This window comes from Solanum pennellii, chromosome 8 (assembly GCF_001406875.1).
Source record: "Solanum pennellii chromosome 8, SPENNV200".
Taxonomy (NCBI): Eukaryota; Viridiplantae; Streptophyta; class Magnoliopsida; order Solanales; family Solanaceae; genus Solanum; species Solanum pennellii.
Genome location: NC_028644.1, coordinates 65,687,534 through 65,712,160, shown reverse-complemented (window position 1 = coordinate 65,712,160; position 24,627 = coordinate 65,687,534). Strand labels below are relative to the sequence as shown.

General features: G+C 31.6%; 5 protein-coding genes across 6 annotated transcripts; 3 read left to right on the top strand and 2 right to left on the bottom strand.

Annotated features, from left to right (window-relative positions):
- Window positions 1-946: 946 nt before the first annotated feature.
- Window positions 947-2,690, bottom strand: LOC107027852 (putative cytochrome c oxidase subunit 6b-like). The gene is made up of 4 exons (XM_027919393.1): window positions 2,405-2,690; window positions 2,122-2,204; window positions 1,913-1,994; window positions 947-1,145 (listed from the first exon to the last, which is right to left on the bottom strand). Exons 1-4 carry the CDS (start codon window positions 2,546-2,548, stop codon window positions 1,110-1,112), a joined length of 345 nt encoding a protein of 114 aa, XP_027775194.1. The 5' UTR covers window positions 2,549-2,690; the 3' UTR covers window positions 947-1,109.
- An 822-nt stretch (window positions 2,691-3,512) lies between these two features.
- On the top strand, window positions 3,513-4,912 carry LOC107026901. Its single transcript, XM_027919364.1, has one exon. It carries the CDS (start codon window positions 4,480-4,482, stop codon window positions 4,846-4,848), a length of 369 nt encoding a protein of 122 aa, XP_027775165.1. The 5' UTR covers window positions 3,513-4,479; the 3' UTR covers window positions 4,849-4,912.
- A 791-nt stretch (window positions 4,913-5,703) lies between these two features.
- Window positions 5,704-11,680, bottom strand: LOC107026899 (nuclear intron maturase 2, mitochondrial). 2 transcript variants are annotated; one of them, XR_003580140.1, is made up of 2 exons: window positions 8,983-11,653; window positions 5,704-7,060 (listed from the first exon to the last, which is right to left on the bottom strand). XR_003580140.1 is itself a non-coding variant. In XM_027919363.1 (2 exons), the coding sequence occupies exon 2, from the start codon at window positions 11,568-11,570 to the stop codon at window positions 9,405-9,407; it is 2,166 nt and encodes a 721-aa protein (XP_027775164.1). In that variant the 5' UTR covers window positions 11,571-11,584; window positions 11,671-11,680; the 3' UTR covers window positions 8,943-9,404. The 2 variants fall into 2 exon arrangements, 1 of the variants encoding a protein (XP_027775164.1); XM_027919363.1 differs by lacking the exon at window positions 5,704-7,060 and adding an exon at window positions 11,671-11,680 and having other exon boundaries at window positions 8,943-11,584.
- A 2,781-nt stretch (window positions 11,681-14,461) lies between these two features.
- Window positions 14,462-16,776, top strand: LOC107028320 (probable purine permease 11). Its single transcript, XM_015229347.2, has 2 exons — window positions 14,462-14,606; window positions 15,130-16,776. Exons 1-2 carry the CDS (start codon window positions 14,567-14,569, stop codon window positions 16,245-16,247), a joined length of 1,158 nt encoding a protein of 385 aa, XP_015084833.1. The 5' UTR covers window positions 14,462-14,566; the 3' UTR covers window positions 16,248-16,776.
- A 4,001-nt stretch (window positions 16,777-20,777) lies between these two features.
- On the top strand, window positions 20,778-22,589 carry LOC107028041 (probable purine permease 11). The gene is made up of 2 exons (XM_015229094.2): window positions 20,778-20,951; window positions 21,175-22,589. Exons 1-2 carry the CDS (start codon window positions 20,912-20,914, stop codon window positions 22,275-22,277), a joined length of 1,143 nt encoding a protein of 380 aa, XP_015084580.1. The 5' UTR covers window positions 20,778-20,911; the 3' UTR covers window positions 22,278-22,589.
- The last annotated feature ends 2,038 nt before the right edge of the window (window positions 22,590-24,627 follow it).

The following is a 24,627-nucleotide window of genomic DNA, read 5'->3' as shown; positions in this document are numbered from 1 at the left end:
ATGTATGTTTTTGTGTTATATAACTAAATAAAAAAAATTATCCTCGCACTCTCCAAAATGTTGCAAGATTCATTATGCTATCTATTTTTCTAAGGAACTCAAGTCCGACAAAAAAAAATATGTCAAGATGAATAAATATATATATACATAGATTGCACGATTTTTTTAATTTCTAAAAATTGAAAATTTAATCATTCACACAAAATGTATTCAAATTTTAAATATTCTTAACAAAAAAATGTATTAAATCAAATGAATATATATACATAAATTACACAATTTTTTTAATTTTTAAAAATTAAAAATTTAATTCATTCAGATATTCAAATTCTAAACTCAGAGGTAAAAAAAGATGAACAGATATAACTCCTAAGTCCTAACTTCAAAAAAATTAAATAAAGTATTAATTAAATGCCTGATATCACTAAATTTCTAACCTGGTATAAAATGTGAATCTTATATTATACATATATATAAGATAAATACGTATAAAATACTTTATTAAAAAAAACTCTAAATAATTGAATGTAATTTGTGATTTTTTTTACATAATCTTTCTAACAATCAAAACATAGTTTATAAAAAATCCTCCAAAAATCTGAGAATTATGAGGCAAATTGATGTAATTCATAGAGATGTTCTATTTACTTAACAAACTTGTTAAATCGAAAGTATCCAATCGGAAGGCTCTAATCAAGTATCTGAATAAAATATTCTATCAAATTTAAAGAGTCATGTTTAGAGCTCGAAACCTGAGCATAGAAAAAATTCTGTTAAGAGTGTCATCTCCAAATGAGCATTGTAAAGTGCAATTCAAATTTAATCGAAACTCCAATATGAATTTCAAAATATCGGAGAAAAAAATAAAATAATGCCATTTCTAATGGTAGCTAAAAAGCATTAAGAAATGGTAACCAAGATGTGGATCAACCGACGAGGCGACAACTATAAGAGGAAAAAAAAGTTTATACCAAGTGTAATAACATATAGAATTGTCTAAATGGAAGTTTCTGGTGTCATTTCATAATTTTTAAAAAATTGCAAGTGTTATTAAAAGCTCTCTCTATTAGCAAAGGCAGAGTGCCATTATAAACTGCAGAAGCCCCTATCTACGAACCACGTATCTCTTCATGCCACTTTTCAATCTGCAAAAGCAAACAAATTATACAATATCATTCCCCATGTGTAGAGAGTTGTAAAAATATATGTATACTAGAAATTAACCATTTGAATTAATTGGTTCAATTTTTAGTTCTTATATAACTTTTATAAGAATCACTCTTAAACGTAATACATGTTGGAAACTTGTTTATCTTGGATTTGTACCTGTATACTCAAAGGTCATGATGTTATATCTGGTTGTCTAAATCAGACAATAAATGAATATGAAATTGTGGAACTTAAGGTGTTTAGGTTGATTTATAAGTTTAACAAACCTATTTTTAGGTCAGTTTTCAACTTCGAAAGAAACTTAAGCAAGACAGGGAAACAAACTAAGCAGGACAGGAAATAGGACGGTGGAGGAAGCCATTAATTAAGGGCTACACTAGCTCGCTCTATCGCTTAATTGACTTTTGATATATGAATTATGAGGCAAAAGCTTTATTAAAGAATTCAAAACTGTTCAAAAACTATTTTAGTTTAAAAAAACATAAAAGAAGTCAATTCAAACGGCACTTGATCATCTAGTAGAACTAGGTTGGAGTGATCAGAGTGAGTACTACACGAGCTCGTAAATAAATCGCAAGAAATCGATCAAATGAATAGTTTTTACTTTTTTATTTTCCATCCTAAACATTACAAAATTAGACATTCCAAAAAAAAAAAGTTGTCAACTCCAAACCATTACAAATTTTCAAATATTTTTTTTTTGAATTTGAAAAAATTTAAAAAATAATTTTAGTTTGCATACCCATTCTGAAGGACAAGATGATTTGAAAGCCTTGCCAAGCTTCTCACACTCCAAGTCCTTGTTGCCCTTCTCTTCAACGCATCTAATCATTCATTACAAGTCAAATATAAAAACTTATCAAAAGTGTAAATTAACAGCAAAAAGAATAATTCTACTTTTTTTTTCTTCTATATAATCATAATTAACATTGTAGGTAAGAGGGAACAAACATAAGGTAGCTGCGGAAACAAGCATAACAACGGCGAATTTCATCAGCAATTGCATTAGCTTTAGCTTTCTCTTCCGTTTCAAACTGCAATCTCACATCCACAAATTCATTCATCACTCAATAAACACAGATCAATAGAACATATTAGTAGTAGGGCACTCGGCCCATAGAAATTATTAAATTTGAATTCAAAGTTTTGATTTCAAATCAACATTTGATTATGAAATCTGTACAAAATCTCAATTTCAAAAATATTGAAATATACAGAGTTTTCAAGTGGAGACCAGGTGATCAGTTGAGGAAGGAGGCGGCGGCTTAGAAACAGTGCCAAATTCATGAACAGGGCGAGGTGCTTGTTCGCCTTTGGCTACTTTGTTAACATCTCTACTCCTCATTTTGTCATGTGGATCTACTTGAGCTGATGACATTTTTTTTTTTCACTATAAACACAGACAAACTCCAATTTCTTCTTATTCTTCTTCCTCTTTTTTGATGTTTAAATTAATTTGATATAAGCAGAGAGAGAGGTGAGTACGTACTGAAGAAATAAACAGAGTGAATACTGACGTAATGCTATCAAGTTTACAAAAGACACGTACCAAATATGTAAATGAAACGTGTCACATCACACTGCTAAAGGTTTGGCATGTCATTGTGATTATGATGATTAAGAAGTTAGTTTTTAAAATATTTGAAAAATATTAAATGATTAAGATTATTATATAATTATATATTTATGTTTGTTAGTGATAGTGGGATTGATACAATGGGTTGCGATTCTGTGAAGGTGAATTAATGATGGTGATGATGGAGATGGCTGATATTGTAGTAATTGTTATGACTTATGATAATGACGATTGACAGTGATAGTGGTTATGATGATAAAGTTGATTGATGTTAATAGTTAGAGTGTTGATGACGATGGCCGAGGGATATGTGGTGTTTAACGATGTGTTGACATGATAAATTGCGACGATGCTAGTTGTGATGGTAAAAATGATTGACAATATATAAGAATTACCATAGTGATGTTGAAGATGACGATGATAATAATGATTGACGATTTGTTTGTTCTGGCTGTCGATGTATTGGTGTTGGTTGGTAATATGGATTGACCGCAATAGCGGTAGGTGTGATTTATAATGGTGGTAGAGACGGCAATGTTAATGGTAATTAACATTAATATAATTATAATGATGAAGGGAAAGGTATGATAGTTGTTGACACTATTGAGAGTGATAGTGGTTGTCAGTGATGATTGTGATGACATAGATTACTAGTGGTGATTGAGGATAATAACATAGGTGGTTAATGATGGTGATGATTTATGATGATGGAGATGGTTGATATTGTAGTAATTGTTATGACTTATGATAATGACGATTGATAGTGATAGTGGTTATGTTGATAAAGTTGGTTGATGTTAATAGTTAAAATCGTTGATGACAATGGCCGAGGAATATGTGGTGTTTAACGATGTGTTGACATGATAAATTGCGATGATGCTAGTTGTGATGGTGAAAATGATTGACAATATATAAAGATTACCGTAGTGATTTTGAAGATGATGATGATAATGATGATTGATGATTTGTTAGTTGTAATTGGCGGTGGTACTGGCGTTGGTTGGTAATATGGATTGACCGCAATAGCGGTAGGTGATTTATAATGGTGGTAGAGACGGCAATGTTAATGGTAATCAATATTAATATAATTATAATGATGAAGGGGAAGGTATGGCAGTTGTTGACACTATTGAGAGTGATGGTGGTTGTCAGTGATGATTGTGATGACATACATTACTGATAGTGATTGAAGATAATAACATAGGTGGTTAATGATGGTGATTGATGATGTAATTCACTCCCCTTTTAACTAAACGTCTCAACTTTTATAGCTTAACTTGCTAATGTTCTAGGTTTTTGTTTTTTCTTTTGGAGGGAGAGGGGGGGAGATCCAAATTTTGAAGTGAAATTTCCTAAACCTTTGTCACATTTGCCCATTCATTTGATGAGTTTTTGGGAAATTTCCTCATGGTGTTAACCCTCCATTCTGTAATTCTCTACAATGTATATAAATATCATTTCACAACACACAGAAGAAAATCATCAAAATATTAAGCTCAGAATAATGTGGCATTGCTCTTTCTCTTCCCTCTCACTTTGCTGCTTATTCTTACTGTTAACAATAACACCAACACACTTACCTGATTTCCCCACCATTGTTAGACTGGATAAACTCAACCTGCAAAGAATGCTCAGATAAGTCAGCAGACATAAACTACAACTTTTATGTTACTTCACTCCAAGCAATTCCTATAACTCATGTTACCAACTTACAATGAGTAGGAATTGTAGCAATGGAGCTGGCTCTAGAAAATGCTACCAACACGATTTCGACCATTGAGAAGATGCTCAGTAGCAAAGAGTTTGATCCTTTTGCTATGAACTGTTTTAGAGATTGCTTGGAACTTTATGCAGATGCTATTACCATGCTGGTGGATGCTTTTGTTGCGTTCTTGGCTGAGCATTTTGATATAGCTTCTGTACTAATGAGGACAGTTATGGATGCAACATCAACGTGTGATGAAGAGTTCACTGAGAAGAAAGGAGAGTCGACACTACTAGCAAAGGAGAATTACAATCTCTTCCAATTGAGTGGCATCTCATCGTGCATCATTAAACAAGTTTCCTCTGTTCCTTCTCAGCTAATTAATGTATCTTCTTAACATGTGGCTGCTATAAATTGTGTACTGAATGGGACACCAAAGGGTTGCTAAATTCTTGTAGAAATACTGATCAACAAGTCTTGTTATCCCCATCCCCCTTTTCCTTTTCCCCTGACGAGGATATTTGCACATCAAAGTTGAAAACACACACATTAGAGGTCAATTAACAAGAGAACTGGGACGAACACAAGATAAATGGTAACAACAAAAAGAGCAATATATAATCAAGTGTTAAGATCCATTTAGTTAAAGGTGAGATTTGTCACTTCAAAGGCCCTCCCCGAACTGTTTCTGAAAACCCATCTCCATCCCCTTAGACCTCGCGTTGCAATGTGCTAGCTTCATAAATTTCAGTCTAGATTGTTCAGAAGAGGCAGCTCTTAGCTGCTTTCTCAGCAATCGTGTGCAGTCAAGGAAGGAGATTACCAGTACTTGCAAGCCACAGCTGATTGTCATGATTTATCAAGACATGAACTGGTGGAACCTTTGATAAAGCAAGGTTCAGTAGGTATAAATTATACTGCTGAATAAAACATACAGTTATGGGAAACAAAGTGCACGATTTTGTTAGCAAGAAACTTTAGTCAACACAGAAGTAAATGTAACTGGAGAGTATATGATTACCCAACACCCTCACTGTTTAAACCAATAATAAACTTGCTAGTCCATTAAGACAAACATACACAGAACATTTCAAAAATGTTACAATACAAATATTATGTTTGTATGGCATAACGTAAAGCAGGGTGTTCTGGGATGCTCATGAAGATATATTTATTTAATGAACATCTATGAACTCCCTAATACTTGAATGAACTAGAACAAATCTTTTGTAAGTAAACGGACATGATAATGAACCAAGGGAAGGGGTGGAAATTTCCTTTCCCCTTCTCAATTTTATCTAAGAAGCAGTGCACCAACCAAGCATTTGAGATGATGACAACAAAATTTGAAGTCACAGGCACATGTACTGATCAGTTGGTACTCCCAAATTTGCATTTCTTTCCATGATTTGGGGATAACCAACATCCAAACAAATAAAGATTTAAGAAGTGAAAAATAGTAGAAATTATCAATTAGCTAAGCCTGAAATGTTCTCTTTAATTGAGTGGGACAGCAGATAACTTCGCAGTTGGCACTAGTAGAATGCTTAAAAAGAACAATCATGTTCATCGTCCAGTATGTTTTTTGATTGTTGCCCATCGTCCAGTATAACTTCTTTGATACATGTTTTTTTATAGCACTGCATTTGATGCAAAACAGGAATTATCATTTTTACCACACTAATTAAACTTGCTGGAAATATGATTTCTCAAAATTGTTGACACCATACCCTAAGAAAAAGGAGAAAATCTGAACTCTACTGTTCCAATTGAGTTCTTTTTCTGATAAAAGTGTGGATTAATCATCTCTTTTAATAGTGATTTAGGAAATTAGGTAAAACATATGATAAAAACACATTGTTGCATTACTTACTAATAACCAGGTAAAGACATCTGCCTAAAAATGAATGCAGTATCATAAACTTTCTGCTTATATGTAATTGTTTCAGCTTGAAATTATCTAACCATGACATGTCATGTGCTTTCCTCCTCTCAGAAATATGCATAGCTGAGAGTTATTCAACTAAACCTAGATCTGCTAACCTGCAAGCTGACCTAGATTATATAGGCTCTTCAAATTTGTAATAAAGTTCTCAGCAGATTTGAGCTTTCAACATTCCTAGAACATAATCATGCAACATGCAGTAGTCTAACTATGAAGAGTGTGTGCTTTCGTACTCAGCGAGCAAGAGTAAATTCATTAAGAAAACCTTAAGATCATGATAAGAATATCACAATTCAGGATTAGCCAAGGCAGTATAGCACTTAACTTCAAGCTGTATAAAGTATTTTACTTGAATTTCGGCGATCCTGTACCATGCCTACCAAGTTGTCCAATCAATAAGGTTACTGTAACATCTAGCATATAGTCATATACAACAACCGTGTAAAAGATAATACATTAATATTTAGCAAAAAGAGTAAATTGTTAATGCTGTAGTATTTAAGCAGGGAAATAGATAACATTACCTGGAGACCTCCAGTCAGTCGGTCAGTTTCAGAGTTTAACGATCCCGACAATTGTCTCCTTTCAAAAGGCTAGATTTCTGGATCGTTTGCCATTGCATGTAACTATTGATGATTTTTGATTCAGTCAACTTAGCTCTATACTATAATTGGAACAAGGAAGTTTAGAAAACCCTCTGTGACTAATATGGCATAAAGCACAAGTGAAAAGAAACGAATGATGATGCCATGGGTTGCTAAAATCACAGACAGAGAAGGGGCAGGGAGAAAAATTAGAAGATAAAACCGAAGATACAAAATTTACAAATATGGAAGATCTTAACTTTGGCATGAAGTTCAATATTTAATTGTCTTAGCTAACCTGGTTGTGGGTAGTGGCGGTAGTGATGTAGCGAGGAGAGAGAAGAGAGAAGTGTAAAGGACAGATCTAGTGGTTGCGGAGGTTGTGGCAGAATGGCAGGTGAAAAGACCGTGAAGGGTAAGAGTGAAGGTTTCATGGTGGTGATGGCAGTGGTGACAGGGATGATGCATTATGGTGGAGGAGGTGGTGGCTGGGAGGGAGAATGAGGAGGAAGAAATAATTATTTTTTGGTTAAAAATGCAAATATGACTTTCACATGCTTATAATAGGTGTATTACACACCATGCCACGTCAACAATCTGTCTAATAAACACAATTTGAATAGAGTTAAACCCTTGGTGTACAGAGATCACAACAGAACCTTTATGCTGTGGGTGCATGGAGATCATAGAAACTTGTGGTCACAAATGGAGACAAATTTATATATCAGGGTGGGAAATGGCACTAAAACAAAATTTTGGAAGAATGTTTGGATAGACCAATCCCCTCTTAGGGATCTCTTTCAAATTTGTGGAAATCCTGATGCCAATGTTGGTGATTGCTGGACTGAACAGGGCTGGGATCTAGTTTTTAGAAGACTTCTCAATGATTGGGAGGTGGAAAGGGTGGCTGAGATATTAGGGATGCTAGGCGGAGTGACCATTGACGCCAATGCCACAGACAGGATGTTGTGGAAGCACAGCAAAGATGGCCTTTTCTCAGTCAACAGTGCTTACAGAAGAGGTCTCCAGGTGATGGCAGGGAGACCAAAACACCTCTGGAACTATCTTTGGAAGGGGGATATTCCTACAAAAGTGAAATGCTTCACTTGGCTAGTGATAAAGAGAGCTTGTTTAACACAAGAAGTACTTCAGAAGAAGGGTAGACAGCTGGTCCCTAGGTATTTTTTATGCAATTTGACAAGTGAAACCAACAGCCACCTCTTCTTGCACTGTGATTACACTGCTCAAATCTGGAATTTGTTCAGCATCTCAAATCTGAATTGGACAATGCCAGAACGTACATCAAACGTGTTGAAGAGTTGGGTAAGGAGAGGAGGTACCAAGAGCCAGAAGATATGGTGGAGGTTAAGACCATCATGTATATGGTGGTCAGTTTGGAAGGAAAGGAACAGTAGATGTTTCGACAATAGATCCAATTCCATACACAAGGTCAAATGGAATTGTATAGTATATCTACTTTCTTGGTGTAAACAGTTGTGTAAGTAGATACAGATCAGATTGTAGATTTGATAAGTTTGTAATTGACACTTTTTGGTGGTGGCCAACATGCCCTTAATGCTGAAGAATACAACCTTACCAGTTTCAAAAAAAAATAATATGTATATATATAGTTCAAGTGTCAAAATGAAATTCTTTTAGATGCTGGTTGATTAGTTCTTATAAAAAAAACTGATTAGCTATTATTACTAAGATCAATGTGTATACATAGCAAAATATATCACAGGGGGTATGATTGTTCATGAAAAATCTTTTGATCATATAAGTACAAATTCAAACAATGTAATATGTTTGCAGCGAAAAGTACAAGTTATATGTTTTAAACCATTTCTCAATGAGGAAAGAGCGGTAAACAGTTAAGTTCATGGATTATTATGAATAAGGAGCATAACAATATAAAGTTTGCTAGTGGAAACTGAAGCTTAAACAAAAGCAGTGACGGAATACTGAGGAACTATCTCATTTTATAAAATTGGATACTTACATACAAGCTGCTACACTCTTCTGGGCAATACAAGTAACTTTAGTACCATAAAATGTAAAATGTGATTTTCTTTAGGTTTAGGAAGAACAAAAGCCTGAAGGACCTCCAAAAGCACTAATCTGGCTTAAACTTCTACTGCATAAACCCCTTCTTCATCACGTTCATTTCTCCTATTATCATCCTGACGTGATGTAAGACCATGTTCTTTAAGGTAGTTCTGTTGCTCCAATGTTTTCCAGTCACTCAGCTTTATATACCCTAGCAATGCCTTCTCATGGATCAGGCTGCAACCGGAAAAGGGGTACTTACACAGAAGCTGCTACACCCTTCTTGGTAACAGAAGTACGTTAAGCACCATAAAAAGTTTGCTTTTCTTTCGGAAAAGGTAGTGCCAGCAAGACTTTCAAAAGTGTTAATCTTGCTTAACTTTGCGCTGCATGAACCCCTTCTTCATCATCATCACTTTCATTTCCTTCATTATCTTTTTCCTCACCTGTGCCTAGTAACAAACTTTTCTGATCTACTGGAACAGCATTTCTTTTGTAGTTCCAAACGAGCATTGAAATGTAATCCTGAGGTGAGATCAGACCTTGTTCTTTTAGACAGTTCTGTTGCTCCTCCAAAGTTTTCTGGTCACTCAACTTTATATACTCCAGCAGTGCCTTCTCATGATCGGGCCTCCAAGCCACTGGAAAGGGGGTGTAATCAGTTTCTGGTACCAGGGACATGCGGGTGTACATGAGCCCATCAATTGATTCCACCAGACCCATTCTCAGCAAGTTATGGTATTCTGGTGACTGTCCCTTTTTCTCTTTCAGAGGACGACTAAGAGTCCTAGAACCAATCTTGTAAACCTTTGCTCGTGACCGTAGCTTGTATTTTGCAGCATAGAGCTTAGCAAGTGAACCCCTAATGATATAAGAACAAAAATTAACAATCTTTTTTCTATTATCAGCATACCTGAACCATTCCACCATTGTTGACAAAAGCTTATTCATCTGAGCATTTGTATGGGCTTGAGTTGCATGAAACATTCTAAAACACGGCTGTGGATCTGGATCCCTGTCTCCCTTGAGAAAGTTCAACTTTCTAAATTGTCTAATGCACTGTTTCAGGCTAGCTGTGACAGACAACAGTGTCCCTACACCCTTTTCACTAATGATTTTCCCACCAGTAGCAGTATAGCGGAGTGTGGGATAGACTACTCTACGGCACAATACATGATCAAGAAACATAATACCTTTTGTTATGTGTTCAATAGGAAGGCTCTCATTGTCAAGCTTGAGCATATATTTCTGATCACAGAACTCAATCAACTGCTTTCTTAGCGTTGCAGCATCTGCTCTTGGTCCCCTTACCCCTATTAGAATGTGACCACCAAAACGGATGTAATCAATCTTCCTTGTCTTGTCAGGCCCACTGGTAGGAACAAATTCGGGCCAAGAAGTATTTCCTTGTTCTACTTCCCCATCAGGACTATTCCAAATGACATCATTCTTCGAAGGCTGATAAAACTCTTGAATCTTACCTTCCATCCAGCGGTCCAACTCATCAAGGCAAACATTAGCCAGAAGTGGACTAAGTATACCACAATGCCCCCATGAAGGAACTTTCTCAGCCTCCTCTGGAGCAAACCCAAAGAACGATTCCAGCCAGTATGGATCAGGCTTAGGCTCATCATCTGCTAAGACTCTCTTCTTCTGATACTTTCTTTTCGTCTTCTTCTTTTTCTCAACATCATCAGGTCTGGTAGTTACCACAGGAGTAGTTAAAGCAGCCTTTATCAAATCAACTACCTTCTTATCTCTAACATCCCTCATTAAAGCACTAATGACCATCCCAACCTTCATCCCATCCAAAACTGTACTTAAATCCCCTTTTATATACCACAAATACCCTGCAAAGCTTCTCCTAATAACCCTCAAAGCTGTATGTGCAGTCCTTCCAGGTCGAAAAGCAAACGACTTCTGTGAAAACCGAGCCTCATAAACCGGCTCCAATATCATAAACAACACTTCCTGCACAATCCTATCCTGAAACGCACTTGGCTGTGTTGTAGTCAAGATAGCTTTAATCTTCCTCTTCGACAATGACTCATAATCCGTCTTATCCCTAGGAGATTTAATAAAAAACTCCAACCTAGCTCCCCACTTAAATCTATTATCTAAAACTGCATTTCTCAAAGCCAACAAATCCTCAAGTGCTGGCCGAGTAATCGCATTGCGAGGCATATACGCACCCGTATCATCAGCAGAAACTTTTTGATAAGCTAATACCCACAACTCAAATCTCCTTAAATAATCAGTTAAATTATTCACTGTCTTATCAGATTCTCGAAAACTATCAATCCACATTTTACAACAAAGTGATATACTATCTTCTTTCATCAACGTGGCCGGATCATTCGGGTCCGGTGCTCTCCTATTAGATTGTGTTGAAGTATACATAAATGCACGAAATACAGTAAAACCATTATTTCTAGGGTTACAAATACTCAATTCAGGGATAAATAAAGCATTGATTTTTGCAGAAAAAAATGAAGAAAATTGAAGTACCCGATAACTGGATAATACAATACGTTGATGCATCAGAGATTTTGCATCTGCCAGAGAAAATTCTTCGAATAATTATTCAATAATTTGAGTTGAAATGAAAAAAAATTGAAAGAAAATTGAGAAAAGTGAAAACCTTAAACCCTATTACTAAACCCTAAACGGGTATCGATCGACCCACGAGCTGTTTCGGGTTATCTAACACAGGGATATACGGATCCAAAATGAGGGTACAATTTGCATAGAGTAGCCAGTTTTCATCCGTATTCAATGTTTTAAAATATAACTCTTCTTCTTTCTTTTTTAAAACTAAAAACTTTATCTAAAGTTAAAATCAAACAACAAATCAAAATCGAAGAGTGCTTTTTTTTAAGAGAAAATTTATGCGGTTAAGTAAATTTATATTAGTACTTAATTAATCATCATAGCTATAATTTGCAATAATTACCACTCGCAACTAACATTAACCATTATTTACGTGGATTGACTTGTAGAGTTGATATATTTAGCTACGTTTGTATAATTCACCACATTTGTATGATTCGCAACTAACAATATTTCATCTGATTTTTATTTGTATGTGATTGTTGGTATTTGTATATAACAATGATTTTCTTTGATTTTTCGGTCTTAACACCATATACATTCAATCTTTTTGTATATGACTTTTTAAAGCTTGTATAAACGTGTAGTTTTTGAATTTTGTATAATATAATTTATATAATGTAATTTGTATAATTGTTTAAAATTCATATGTTTATGTTTATATCAATTAGTTATTTTGAGATTTATCATATTTGTATAATTTCAGACTATATTATTCAATTATCCAAAAACACGCTAATTATATAAACGTACCATGAATTATACAATTATTGCCCTCACGCTCGCCTCTCTCCTCCTCTCCCTATCTCGCTCGCCTCTCTCCTCTCCCCCCCCCCCAATCTCGCTCGCTAGATATACAAATACATATGTATAACATACAGTTATCTAACCAATATACATATACATTTCTCCCACTCTGTGCCCTCTCTAGCTAGCCTCTCTCTTCTCTCTCCCAATCTCGGTCACCACTCTCCTCCCTATAACATGTACGTAGCTATGAATCGTAATAAGCAAATTATAGCTAAGGAGCGTAATTAAGCTATTTTTAAGTGCCTATATGCTTAAGTTATTTTCCTTTATTTTAAGGGTCCAAGTCTCTCTCTGTATATATAGCTATTTTTTATACAAATACATGAAAAAAAATCTTAATCAAATGAATAAAATGCATTAGGACGGCCAAACTAATAACTATTAACCACATGTAAAAGAAATTTTATTTTTTCCATATACTTAACAAACTATACAACAGATTTTACCTAATTTCTGTTTCATAGAAGCATTGAATTGTAAGCAAGTTATTCCATACACGACATTATTTGTAAAGTTTGATTTGGTATTTATTATTATTATTATTCATAGACAGAAAGGGTAGCTTTTAAAGTATGAGTAAGAATTATGTTGAAATGGTAAGTATTTATTTATTTTTAATTAATTATGATAGATTCGAATCTCGTGGAATACAAAGTCATGTCTTTACTAAGAAATGTTTTACCTAGATTTTCTAGCATAAATTTAATCGAATTTCAATGAAATATTAAAATATATCTTAATTAAAGGGATATTTCAACAAATTTATTTCATTAATTATTTATTAAGTCCATGTACAAGGTAAAAGCTACGTTATATGTATATTAATAGATACATGTCAAATACGTTTAATCTCAATGAAGTTAAAATTAATTACATGATTCTTTTTCGATCATATATCAAATTAAATTCATCTCATATTAATATTGTCCAAAATAAAAAATAAAAAGTAATAAAAGTTCTATATTATCTTGTAACTAGCATGATATGTCGGCTATATTATAGCCAATATAGATCTCTTTTTTTCTTTCTAATTTAGTAATTTTAGGTCTATATTATCTCATTTTAATATTTTTTTTGCTAGTTTTCATATTTTATACGAGATTATAGATTTTACAAAACAAGTTTATTCATCAACATAATTTTAGATTTTAATATCTTCACTAAGAGTGTGTTTGGTAAGCGAGATTATATGGAAATATTATTTATGTTGACGTCAGACAATAAATATGACAATCAAAATATATAATTACTAGTTAATGCTGATTTTTCTAAGAATATCAAAATCTTAACTAAATGTTGTATTACTAATCCTAGATTTTGTGCAAATATTATATAGCAATTTTACAAAAATTATTGATTGGATTCACGATTTACTTTTTCTATTCGATATATCGTATATTAAATACCTATATGAATGTATTTGTGATTGTCTTTTTAAATTAGTAAGTATTACTTTTGTTTCAATTTATATAACATAATTTTTTATTTTGAGAGGTGAACTATTTAAACTCGATCTTGAGTATGAACACAAAATTTTCTGTATATTTAAAAATTAAGTATATTATTACTTATAAGTCATAATAATTAATAATTTAAAGTATTAGAAACATATATAATACGTCATTTGAGCCTAATTAATATTTATTTAGTGATGATAAATCAAGTTTTGCCTTTTTCATCCTTTAAATTCGTAATAGCTTGCTCTAAAAGAACAAATTTTAGATTTGTGGGACTTTCTGTTATTTTGTATACGTTATTAGTGTAACGGATTTATCTGAATTTTCGAAAATTATATGGAATAAGATTAGAAATTATCCCTAATACTGGAAATTAATTTTGTAGGTTAATAATTATGTTTTAATTATCACTTTTTAGAAGAAAAAAATATATATATCCATTTTTATACCCTAGTAGATCTACATTTTCGGATATAAGAGATCTGACATGCAATTTTCTTCTATTTATTTTATAAATAAGCTCGAGATCTTAATTCCTCACTTCTTTGTCTTCTCTCTTATTATTAGGTTTACTTTTTCATATTTTGAATCTCGTTAGTAAAAATCTCCGTACTTGATATTTCTTATTAATCAAGTTACTATCACTCTTTGTACTTATTCATGGCGCAGTCTACTCCACAAGTGGAACTGCCAATCCCAGGTTTGTCACTAATTTTTTCCATGTTTTTAACACTATTTTATGATCAAAATTTGATACACTTCTTGTTTAATTTAATAATTTGAAAAGGAGAACGATTATGATAAATCAATGTCCTTCTGGATGCTCACTATTTTGGGCTTGAGACTTTCGTGTTTAAGGTCTAACGTTTGAAATTTTTTGTTAGCCAAAAATAACGTTTTGACTCAGAGGCTTGAGAATTTCGTGTTTAAGGTCTAAGGTTTGAGTTTCTTGTCAGCCAAAAGTAACGTTTTGACCCAGAGGCTTGAGAATTTCGTGTTTAAGGTCTAAAGTTTGAAATTTCTTGTCAGCCAAAAGTAACGTTTTGCCTTCTGAGTTGAGGATTACCTCTCCTGTGTGAAAAACTATTGCATAGGACCGGAGTTTTATCAGTACGCTCCTATGGGATGAAATAAAAAACTACGATATATCACTTCCACCTGGTTAGTAAGGATTCGATTAATTTCAGTCCTCGTCGTACTAATTTGTTCATTTTTTGGTGTAGAATCAAACAGGCAAATACCAGAAGATGAAACAAATGAGCAAATACCAGAAGATGAAACAAATGAGAAGAAGAAAATCGGAAAAAAATCAAATCTAAATTATGGATGGTGGTGTAGAATATTTATATACATCATTTGCTTAATTGGTGGTCAATGTGCAGCTACACTTTTAGGAAGATTTTACTATGATGAAGGTGGAAATAGTAAATGGATGGCAGCATTTGTTCAATCATCTGGTTTTCCAATTTTGATTCCTCTGTTTTTTTTCTTCAAATCTCCCAAAAAAAACGATTCTTCGCCTCTCGAAAAGCCATCAAAATTCACCCTTTATATGATTTATTTAGCTTTTGGACTTCTATTAGCAGGTGACAACTTGTTGTATTCATATGGAATGTTGTTTCTTCCTGTTTCAACATTTTCCCTGATTTCAGCATCTCAATTGCCCTTCAATGCCCTGTTTTCCCTCGTGTTAAACGCGCAAAAATTCACAGCTTTGATACTCAACTCTGTTGTGGTTGTCACAATCTCAGCTGCATTACTAGCAGTTAACTCAGAATCTGAAACCAGTGAGCAATTTTCAGCCGGTAAATACGTGATTGGATTCATTTGCACTGTGGCTGCATCATCAGCTTACGCGTTATACCTTTCTTTATTAGAGTTAACATTCAAGAGAGTGACTAAAAGCGAGTCATTTGACACAGTAGTGAAAATGCTGTTTTATCCGTCACTCGTTGCTAGTTGTTGTTGTGTTGTGGGGCTATACGTTAGCGGAGAGATGAGTATTTTGACAGCAGAGATGAATGGTTTTAGCAAAGGCGAAATTTCGTATTTGATGACATTGATTTGGACTGCAATTTTGTGGACAATTGGTTGGATTGGCATGATGGGGTTGATCTCTGAAGTATCTTCATTGTTTTCAAATGTTATAGGTACTCTGGGTTTGCCTACTGTACCAGTACTTGCTGTGTTTTTCTTTCATGATAAAATGGATGGTGTAAAAATCATTTCTTTGGTACTTGCTGTTTGGGGATTTCTTTCTTATGTCTATCAGAATTATCTTGATGATAGCAAAGACAAATCTACCAAATCTGAGGACATTGAAGCTACTACTACTCATTGACAAATTCTAAATGGCGAAAAACATAGCGCGTATATGCTACATCATCTCCCTCCATTGGTGAAGCTGAGGCTTAGAGGAAAAAGGTAATTCTCCATTGTCATATAGGTTATGCTACATTATTCTCATGCTCTCCCTTCCGTCCGTGAAGCTGAGGCAAGAGGAAAAGCGTAATTCTCCAGTGTCATATAGGTTATGCTACATTATTTCTCATGTTCTCCCTTCCGTCCACAAAGCTGAGGCAAGAGAAAAAGCGTAATTCTCCAGTGTCATAGGTGATGCTACATTATTCTCATGTTCTCCCTTCGGTCCATGAAGCTGAGGCAAGAGAAAAGATGTAATTCTCTAGTGTCATAGGTTATGCTACATTCTCATGCTTCTTGAAGTTGGGGGCAAGAGGAAAAGCGTAATTCTCTAGTGTCACTAGGTTAGTTTTCCATTTGAATTTTCAAAGTGTTGGTTTTTTTCTTCAGAGAAGTGGTGTTTATGTAGTAGTGTGTTAGATTTGAAAAATATGAAGTTTTTATTATTATTGGACTCTTTGAATTGTGAAAAATTAGAGTATTCTCTTGGCTCTTGAGTGATGAATTCAATATGGCAACATTTATTCTCCTTCTTTTTCATTAAAGTTGAAGAATAATTGATATTTAATTCCAGGATTTATTACATAATGGTTATTATTATTAGTAATAGTTTATTTAAGAAAAGAATAAAATAAGTTACAAGATTTAGACGATAGTTACATATGATCTTCCTTTTTTGTAAAAAGTTGTAATCTATTTAAAGGTTACTATAATTTGTTGAATAATTGCTATTTAATCATCCTTTAGTAGTAAAAGCAAATAATCCCAGATATAGAAAATATATTAATTAAAGAAATCCCAGGGCAATTTAAGTAAAGGATTGTTGAATTTAGTACTGGTTTAATTTCCCATTATCACATTTTCCTTCTATCAAAAATATTTTGGACGATAGCCTCTTATTTAAATATTTAAATTATGATATACTTTATTTAAATACGCGTAAACACATGATAAAACATACATTGTAATTTCACTTCAAAATTTTGATTCATTACTTATGGTTTATAATCATCTCAATTTAAAGAGTTAGTTCTTCTAAAAAATAGTGTGAATGTGAAAACAATATCTTTCTATATTATTTTTAATGTGAGCACTGTGATAAATTTATTAATATTTGTTATGTTTAACATACAATTAGATGTTTACACTTTGACCTCATACTTATTTTTGGGGTCTAAATTTTGAATTGACATTAAAAAATTTCACTTTGAAGAAATACTTAAACATGAGATCGCTAATAAAAGATAATGATCTTCGATTGTGATAAGCCAATATAGTTAGTTGAACTTCAACAAAACATTTGAAATATTTTACCCTCAAATTCGATCTCATCAAATCATGTACTCCCTTCATTTTAATTTATTTGGTTTGCCTTTTAGTCTATTTTTAAAAGAAAAATGTTTCTGTTTGTCTTTTGACCACTATTTTATTCTAATAAGTTTTCACATAGAATATTTAATACCATAAAATTAATTAATGATATTTTTATACATTCAACATATCTTTAATCTAATTAATCACAAAACTTAACATTTTTCTTCATGTTCTCAAATTTTCTATAAAGTTAAAATTAAATAAATAAATTAAAACGGAAAATGTATTATTATCAAAGTCCTCTCTTATTTTTTATTACAAGTTTATCCGCTAGTCTTTGTTAAAGTAATTTTTTTGATTTTGCTAGCTATCAACATCTTTGTCTTTTTCTGTATTGGTTTAGATATTTTATGCCGATCCTTATAATGATATCTTTTTTAAAAACAAAAATTTAGTGTCGGATATTTGAATTTAAGATCAAGATATAACTTAAATTTTAGTCAATTTCTAATTTTATGTCCAAGAAATTTAAAAGTTATATACTATCATGATTTTATATATAAATAAAATAATTACCATTAAATTGAAAGATACCTTTGAAGGTTCCTCAAACCTATTTTTGAATTCTAAGATATATAATTTCAAACAAAATAATTTTTTTGGATAAATTCACATTATATAAAATACTTTCCCACTCACTAATAAATCACATGCAACTCTATAACTCTATCTAGATAATAGAATATAAAATGGCGGTTGCATACCCATATCATGTACTTGTATTGGATTTTATCTTTATCTACTCCGATCTTACGCTTTAAGTTTTGTATTTGAGTTTTATCTATAAAAAAATTCCACCAAAAATATTATTTTCACAAAAAATTGTAATGGATTATTTGAGTTTAATCAAAATTTTAATATGAAAATCAATATTTAAATATAGACTTGAGGAAATGGCCTTTTTAGTCTCTGTATTAAGGTTATATTCTTATTTTAGTTTTTGTGTAATCTAACTTAGCACTATTAACCTTCAATTATATCAAGTGAGTGATTTTGATCCTTCAACTAATAGATTAAAAAAAAATTAACAGAGAGTTCACCGCTAAAAGGAATAGTTCGGATATTTTATTTTAATTCTCTCTTTAAAAAACAAGTTAAGTCTTCCATGTCTCTATCTTAAAGAACAAGCTCACCAATCTGAGCTACAATTTCAACAAAATCAACTTGATAGGCATTAACCCTCCCTCTTACATCGACGAACGATAGATTTGCAGCAAAAATTCTTTTTAAGAGTTATATGTTTTCTCAAGTAATAACTTTAAAAATACTCGAATTACTCCTTTTAGCAGTGAATTCTCTGTTAACTTTTTCGGATCTGTTAGTTGAAGGATTAAAATCACTCACTTCATATAATTGAAGATCAATAGTGCTAAGTTAGATAACATAAGGACTAAAATAAGAAATTAGCCTTAATATAAGGACTGAAAATACCGTTTTCCCTATAGACTTCGAATATCGAATAAAAAACTAAAACAGAAAAAAAAGTTAGCTTCTAAATTATGAAATTCCAAAGTGTTGAAATTTTAGGTGGAGATTATTTCTCCAATTGCTACCATCCAAATGTTTTATCATTTGGGCAGGAACCAACGTATATTAACTGCGTAGGTACTTGTGATTTATAGATTCTACCTAATTTATTTTTCGTATAAGCATTGAATTCAATGAGTGATTAAGACTAGTAAGGAAGTCATTCCATACAGGACGCTTCGACTGATTTATGATATGGTATATATCGAATTATTTTATCATATTAAAAATTTTGATATCGTGATATTATTATTATGATATACATATATATATATATATATATACTATAACAAATATACAACTTGGATTACTTGAAATGATATATATTTCTACATGTGTGCGCAATGTGTTAGTAAGATATAATTAAGACTTTTTTAAAATTATCGAAATCGTAATACTCTATTATATACGTATATTAATCGCAGTTGAACAAATTATAGTTCTCAAATTACAATACCGCAAAAATCGAATTAAATTAATATGTTAAGGTATAATAGTTTAAAAACCAAATATCAAAATTAAGGTACTAAATTTCTAAATACGTACCATATCATACCATATCATGTCCCACTTAAAAGACAATATTTGATCAGTTTGATTTGGTTATTTATTACTCCCTTCCTTCGTCCATCTCTACTGCTTGTTTAATATACTAAAAAGCAATATCTAATTAGTTTATCCTTGTTATTAATTTTTTTTAAAAGTTTTTAATATTTATATGATTTATAATCTATAGAAATAATATAGTAAAAATATTTTCTATTTATTATTTTATATATAATGTATAAAGTCAAATATAAATAAGTAAAGATAAACGAAGAGATTACTAAATTGGTAAAAAGTTATGTGGTGTGTAAAGTAAAGATGATAGTAGATGATATGTACTCTATTTTTAGTTAGATGCCATCAAATTTAAATTTTTATAAATAAAGAGTTTTTTTTAATAAAAACATTTTATCGTGATGTGAAATTTTCTAATATGAACATGGCTGTATCTATTAGTTGCCTTTTAAATTATGTATTATATTATTATAAGGTAATCATGAAGAAATAACTATCATTTGAGTCAATCTTATATACTAATATGAATTATAATATAGTGATATAATTATTTTATTTTTTATCATATGTTTTAAATTTAAGCACTGAAAATAAAAAAAATTATATTGATCATACTATTCAATATAAATTTTGCGATGTATATTTAAATTTAATCAAATTATAACATAAATAACGAATAAGAAAATCAAAGAACACATAAATAAGTCAACTTTTTCCTTTTTCATCCTTTTAAATTAGTCAAAATTGGCATACAGACACAATACAGTTGGCTCTAAAAGAGATAATTTTCAACTTGTACGACTTTCTGATATTTTGTATACGTGATAAGGAGGCGGAGTTAGAAGTATTACGGATTTATTTCATATTTTTTGGTCAAAAAATTATAAATCTCGTTGAAATCTTAATATATTGTATTTTTTTTAATATTCTGAAAATGTTTTTTTTGCCTTTTTTCTTTTGATTTCTCACATGATTTTTTATATCAATATATTAAATTTGAATTCACATCATAAAATACTTCCTAACAAAGACGACTCTGTATCAAGAAGTTCGAACCTTTCTTTGCTTTCTTTATTAAAGAAGAACAGGGCTTTATTATCACTCTTGTGTGTTATCTTATTCATGGAGAACTCTACTCAACAAGTGGAGCTACAAATCCCAGGTTTGTTACTTATTTTTCCTTTCAAAAGTTGTTTTTTCCCATCTTTTTTAGCTTTTTTTTTATAATCAAAATTTGGTATATTTCTTGGTAAATATAATAATTTAATTACACGAGGAGAGATATATAGGGTATGTTCCAATAATTCTTTATAGTATCAATCACCTGAATTGAACTGATTGATTATCTGAACTTTCAACTAATCGATAACTATTTTGGTACAAAGAATCAAGCAGGCAAATATCAGAAGATGATTATACAAATACAAATCAGCAGCAACAAATTTCAAGAAAATCAAATAAACACTATGGATGGTGGTTTAGGATATTTTTATACATCATTTTTCTACTTGTTGGCCAATGTGCAGCTACACTTTTAGGAAGATTTTACTATGATGAAGGTGGAAATAGTAAATGGATGGCAACATTTGTTCAATCATCTGGTTTCCCAATCTTACTTCCTCTGTTTTTTCTCTTCAAATCTTCCAAAAATACCGCCTTTTCATCACCCGAAAAGCCATCAGGATTTTCCCTTTTTCTCATCTATCTGTTTTTTGGACTAATGTTAGCAGGTGACAATTTGATGTATTCATATGGTTTGTTGTATCTTCCTGTCTCAACTTATTCCCTCATTTGTGCATCACAATTAGCCTTCAATTGCCTGTTTTCGCTCTTACTAAACGCGCAAAAGTTCACAGCTTTAATACTCAACTCTGTTGTGATTGTTACAATCTCAGCTGCATTACTAGCAGTTCACTCTGAATCTGATACTACTAGTACGAAACTATCAGCTGGTAAATACGCGATTGGATTTGTATGCACGGTAGCTGCATCAGCTACTTACGCGTTATACCTCTCTTTACTGGAATTAACCTTCAAGAGAGTGATCAAAAGCGAGACATTCAACACAATATTGAAAATGCAGGTTTTTCCTTCATTCATTGCAAGTTGTGCTTGTGTTGTGGGACTATACGCGAGCGGAGAAATAAGGCATTTGACAGCAGAGATGAATGGTTTCAACAAGGGCGAAATTTCGTATCTGATGACATTGATTTGGACTGCTGTGCTTTGGCAGATTTGTTGTATTGGTTTACTGGGATTGATATTTGAAGTTTCTTCTCTGTTTTCAAATGTGATAAGTACTTTGGGTTTGCCTGCTTTGCCAGTACTTGCTGTGATTTTTTTCAATGATAAAATGGATGGTGAAAAAATCATTGCATTGTTGCTTGCTGTTTGGGGATTTCTTTCTTATGTCTATCAGAATTATCTTGATGACTCCAAAGCCAAATCTTCAAAATCTGAGGAGAATGAAGCCACTATTACTCATTGAGAAGTCTAAATGGAGGTACATACGAAACGGAGGCACCTGAAAAAGCGTAATTTTGTAGTGTCATAATTATACCTTTCATCAGAATAGTAATGTTATGTAGTATGCGATATGAAAATATAATCCTTTTCTATTAGTAAGTTAAATATTGTGGTGGAAATTGACTATTATGATTCATTTGATCAAGGTATTATAGTCAAAGTATAAGTGATCAAATTGATCAACTTTTACAATTACAAGCAAATATAGTGGTAGATTTTTTCCTATATAAAGGTGAAATTATATGTAATCAATTAGTTATCCTATTTTAACCCACCCCCACTAGTTTTTGGTTTATTAAACAACCATTAGATTCGAATTAGAGAGTAAGGTTTATGTCCTTTTCTTTGTATTTTTTGCTATTTATATTTAGTTTTTACTGGTCACAATTCAATTTTGCGAGAATTAATTCAATTAATTTTCAAAGCTTAAATCGGATTATTTAAAGTTTAGATGCTCGAGAACTATAAGAAATATACGATAAGCTGCAATCTTTTTCATATTAATATGATCAACAAATATTCAAATAATAATCAAAGCTTATATAATTAGACTTTCAAAAAGCGAAATAAGACACGTTAAAAGAAATAAAGAGTAATATACGAGATACAAGTCATCATGTCAGACCTCCCACCACCACGTAAGGTAAAAGCTCTTGCCCCAAAAAAGTTACAAAAGTCGCTTTTTGAATCACAGGGAGCGGTTAACTTTAAATTTAATCAGACTTTAATGTGGATATCAGATATTGAGTGAAAAATAAAAAAAAAATCCTAACGATATGTTTGGATCATTGTTATTCATTGTATTGTATTGTATCATTACTATGCCTGTAATGTTTGTTTTGATTGTTACTTAAAATGTATTGTATTGTTAAATTTCGTTATTACGTAACAATGAAAACCCCTATTTTATGGAACAATCAATTTGTTGTGTTCCCATTGTTAGTTAATTTCTTTTTCCAATTATATCTTTACATAATATTTCAAGATACTATTTTACCATTTACCTTAATTATTTAAACCTAGTCAAACCTTCTACTCTAAAATAATTAAGGATATTTAAGTAAAATTTATAAATTACAATACAATACGATACAATCAAACCAAACAATTAAATTGAAACTAAACAACAACAAACAATACAATCTAGCCAAACATTGTATCTATCATACAAATACAGTACAATAGAGTACAATACAATACATTATGAAACAATGGGTAACAAAGATCCGAAATAATTAAAATGTCTTCTTGAAAGTAAAATACAAATTCAGGGGTTAATTATCTGTCATCTCAAAAATTATTACGATGACTAATAATATACGAGTAGCCAAAATACTGTACAAACAAAAGCGTTACAACTTTTTGTTGTTAATCTAACAACATCGTAACTCGTAGAATACGAAGAACATTTTCTTGGTCCGGAGCAAAAATCATGGTGCTAGCAGCCACGATAATTTCAACTTCAATAACGTATATTTAAGTTGTTATGATCGAAAGGTTTGAACTAATTATATTTTGGAATAGACCGGCCAAAAATGGTTACTTATATATAATAATATGTAGCTTAATTAAATCATACTATAAATACCTAACACCAGATTGAGGGGAAAAAATATGTAGTTGATTTTTGATGTTGAATTACACGCTTAACAATTTCTCTGATGTCACGCTAAACTAACCACACACAAAAATTAATTTCTAGTTGTCAAATAATATTTATTCATACTTACTAGAATCATAACTAAGTAATTAAATGTTGTCAAAATATATATATATATAAAATTATAATTAAATGATATAAGTTATAGGTGCATAAAAGCATGTAAATAAAAAACATTTTTTCTTACGAGATATTGAACACAAATAGATTACTTACAAAAATTAAAAGAATAATGTATTTGAACAACAGCGATAACTTGCATAAAATGCTATTCTTTTTTGCTACAATTATATTGTTTTCCAATTAATGTGATTTTGGTTGATTAATTAAATAATGGTTATTATTTAGTAATTTAAGAAAGAATAAAATAAGTTACAAGATCTAGATGACAGTTGCATATGATCTTTTCTTCAAAAAAGGATGTAATCTATTTAATTAAAATTTACTATAATTTGTTGAATCATTACTCTTTAATCATCCTTTAGTAGTAAAAGCAAATAATCCTAATTATAGAAAATTAGTAGTATTATTTAGTACTGATTTCCGGTAAATGCACAAGCATATCACATCAACCAAAAATTTGGAAATTTTTTATGTGTGTTTGCAAACATCATTGATATAAATAAGTTAAGTTAATTATATGAAATATATT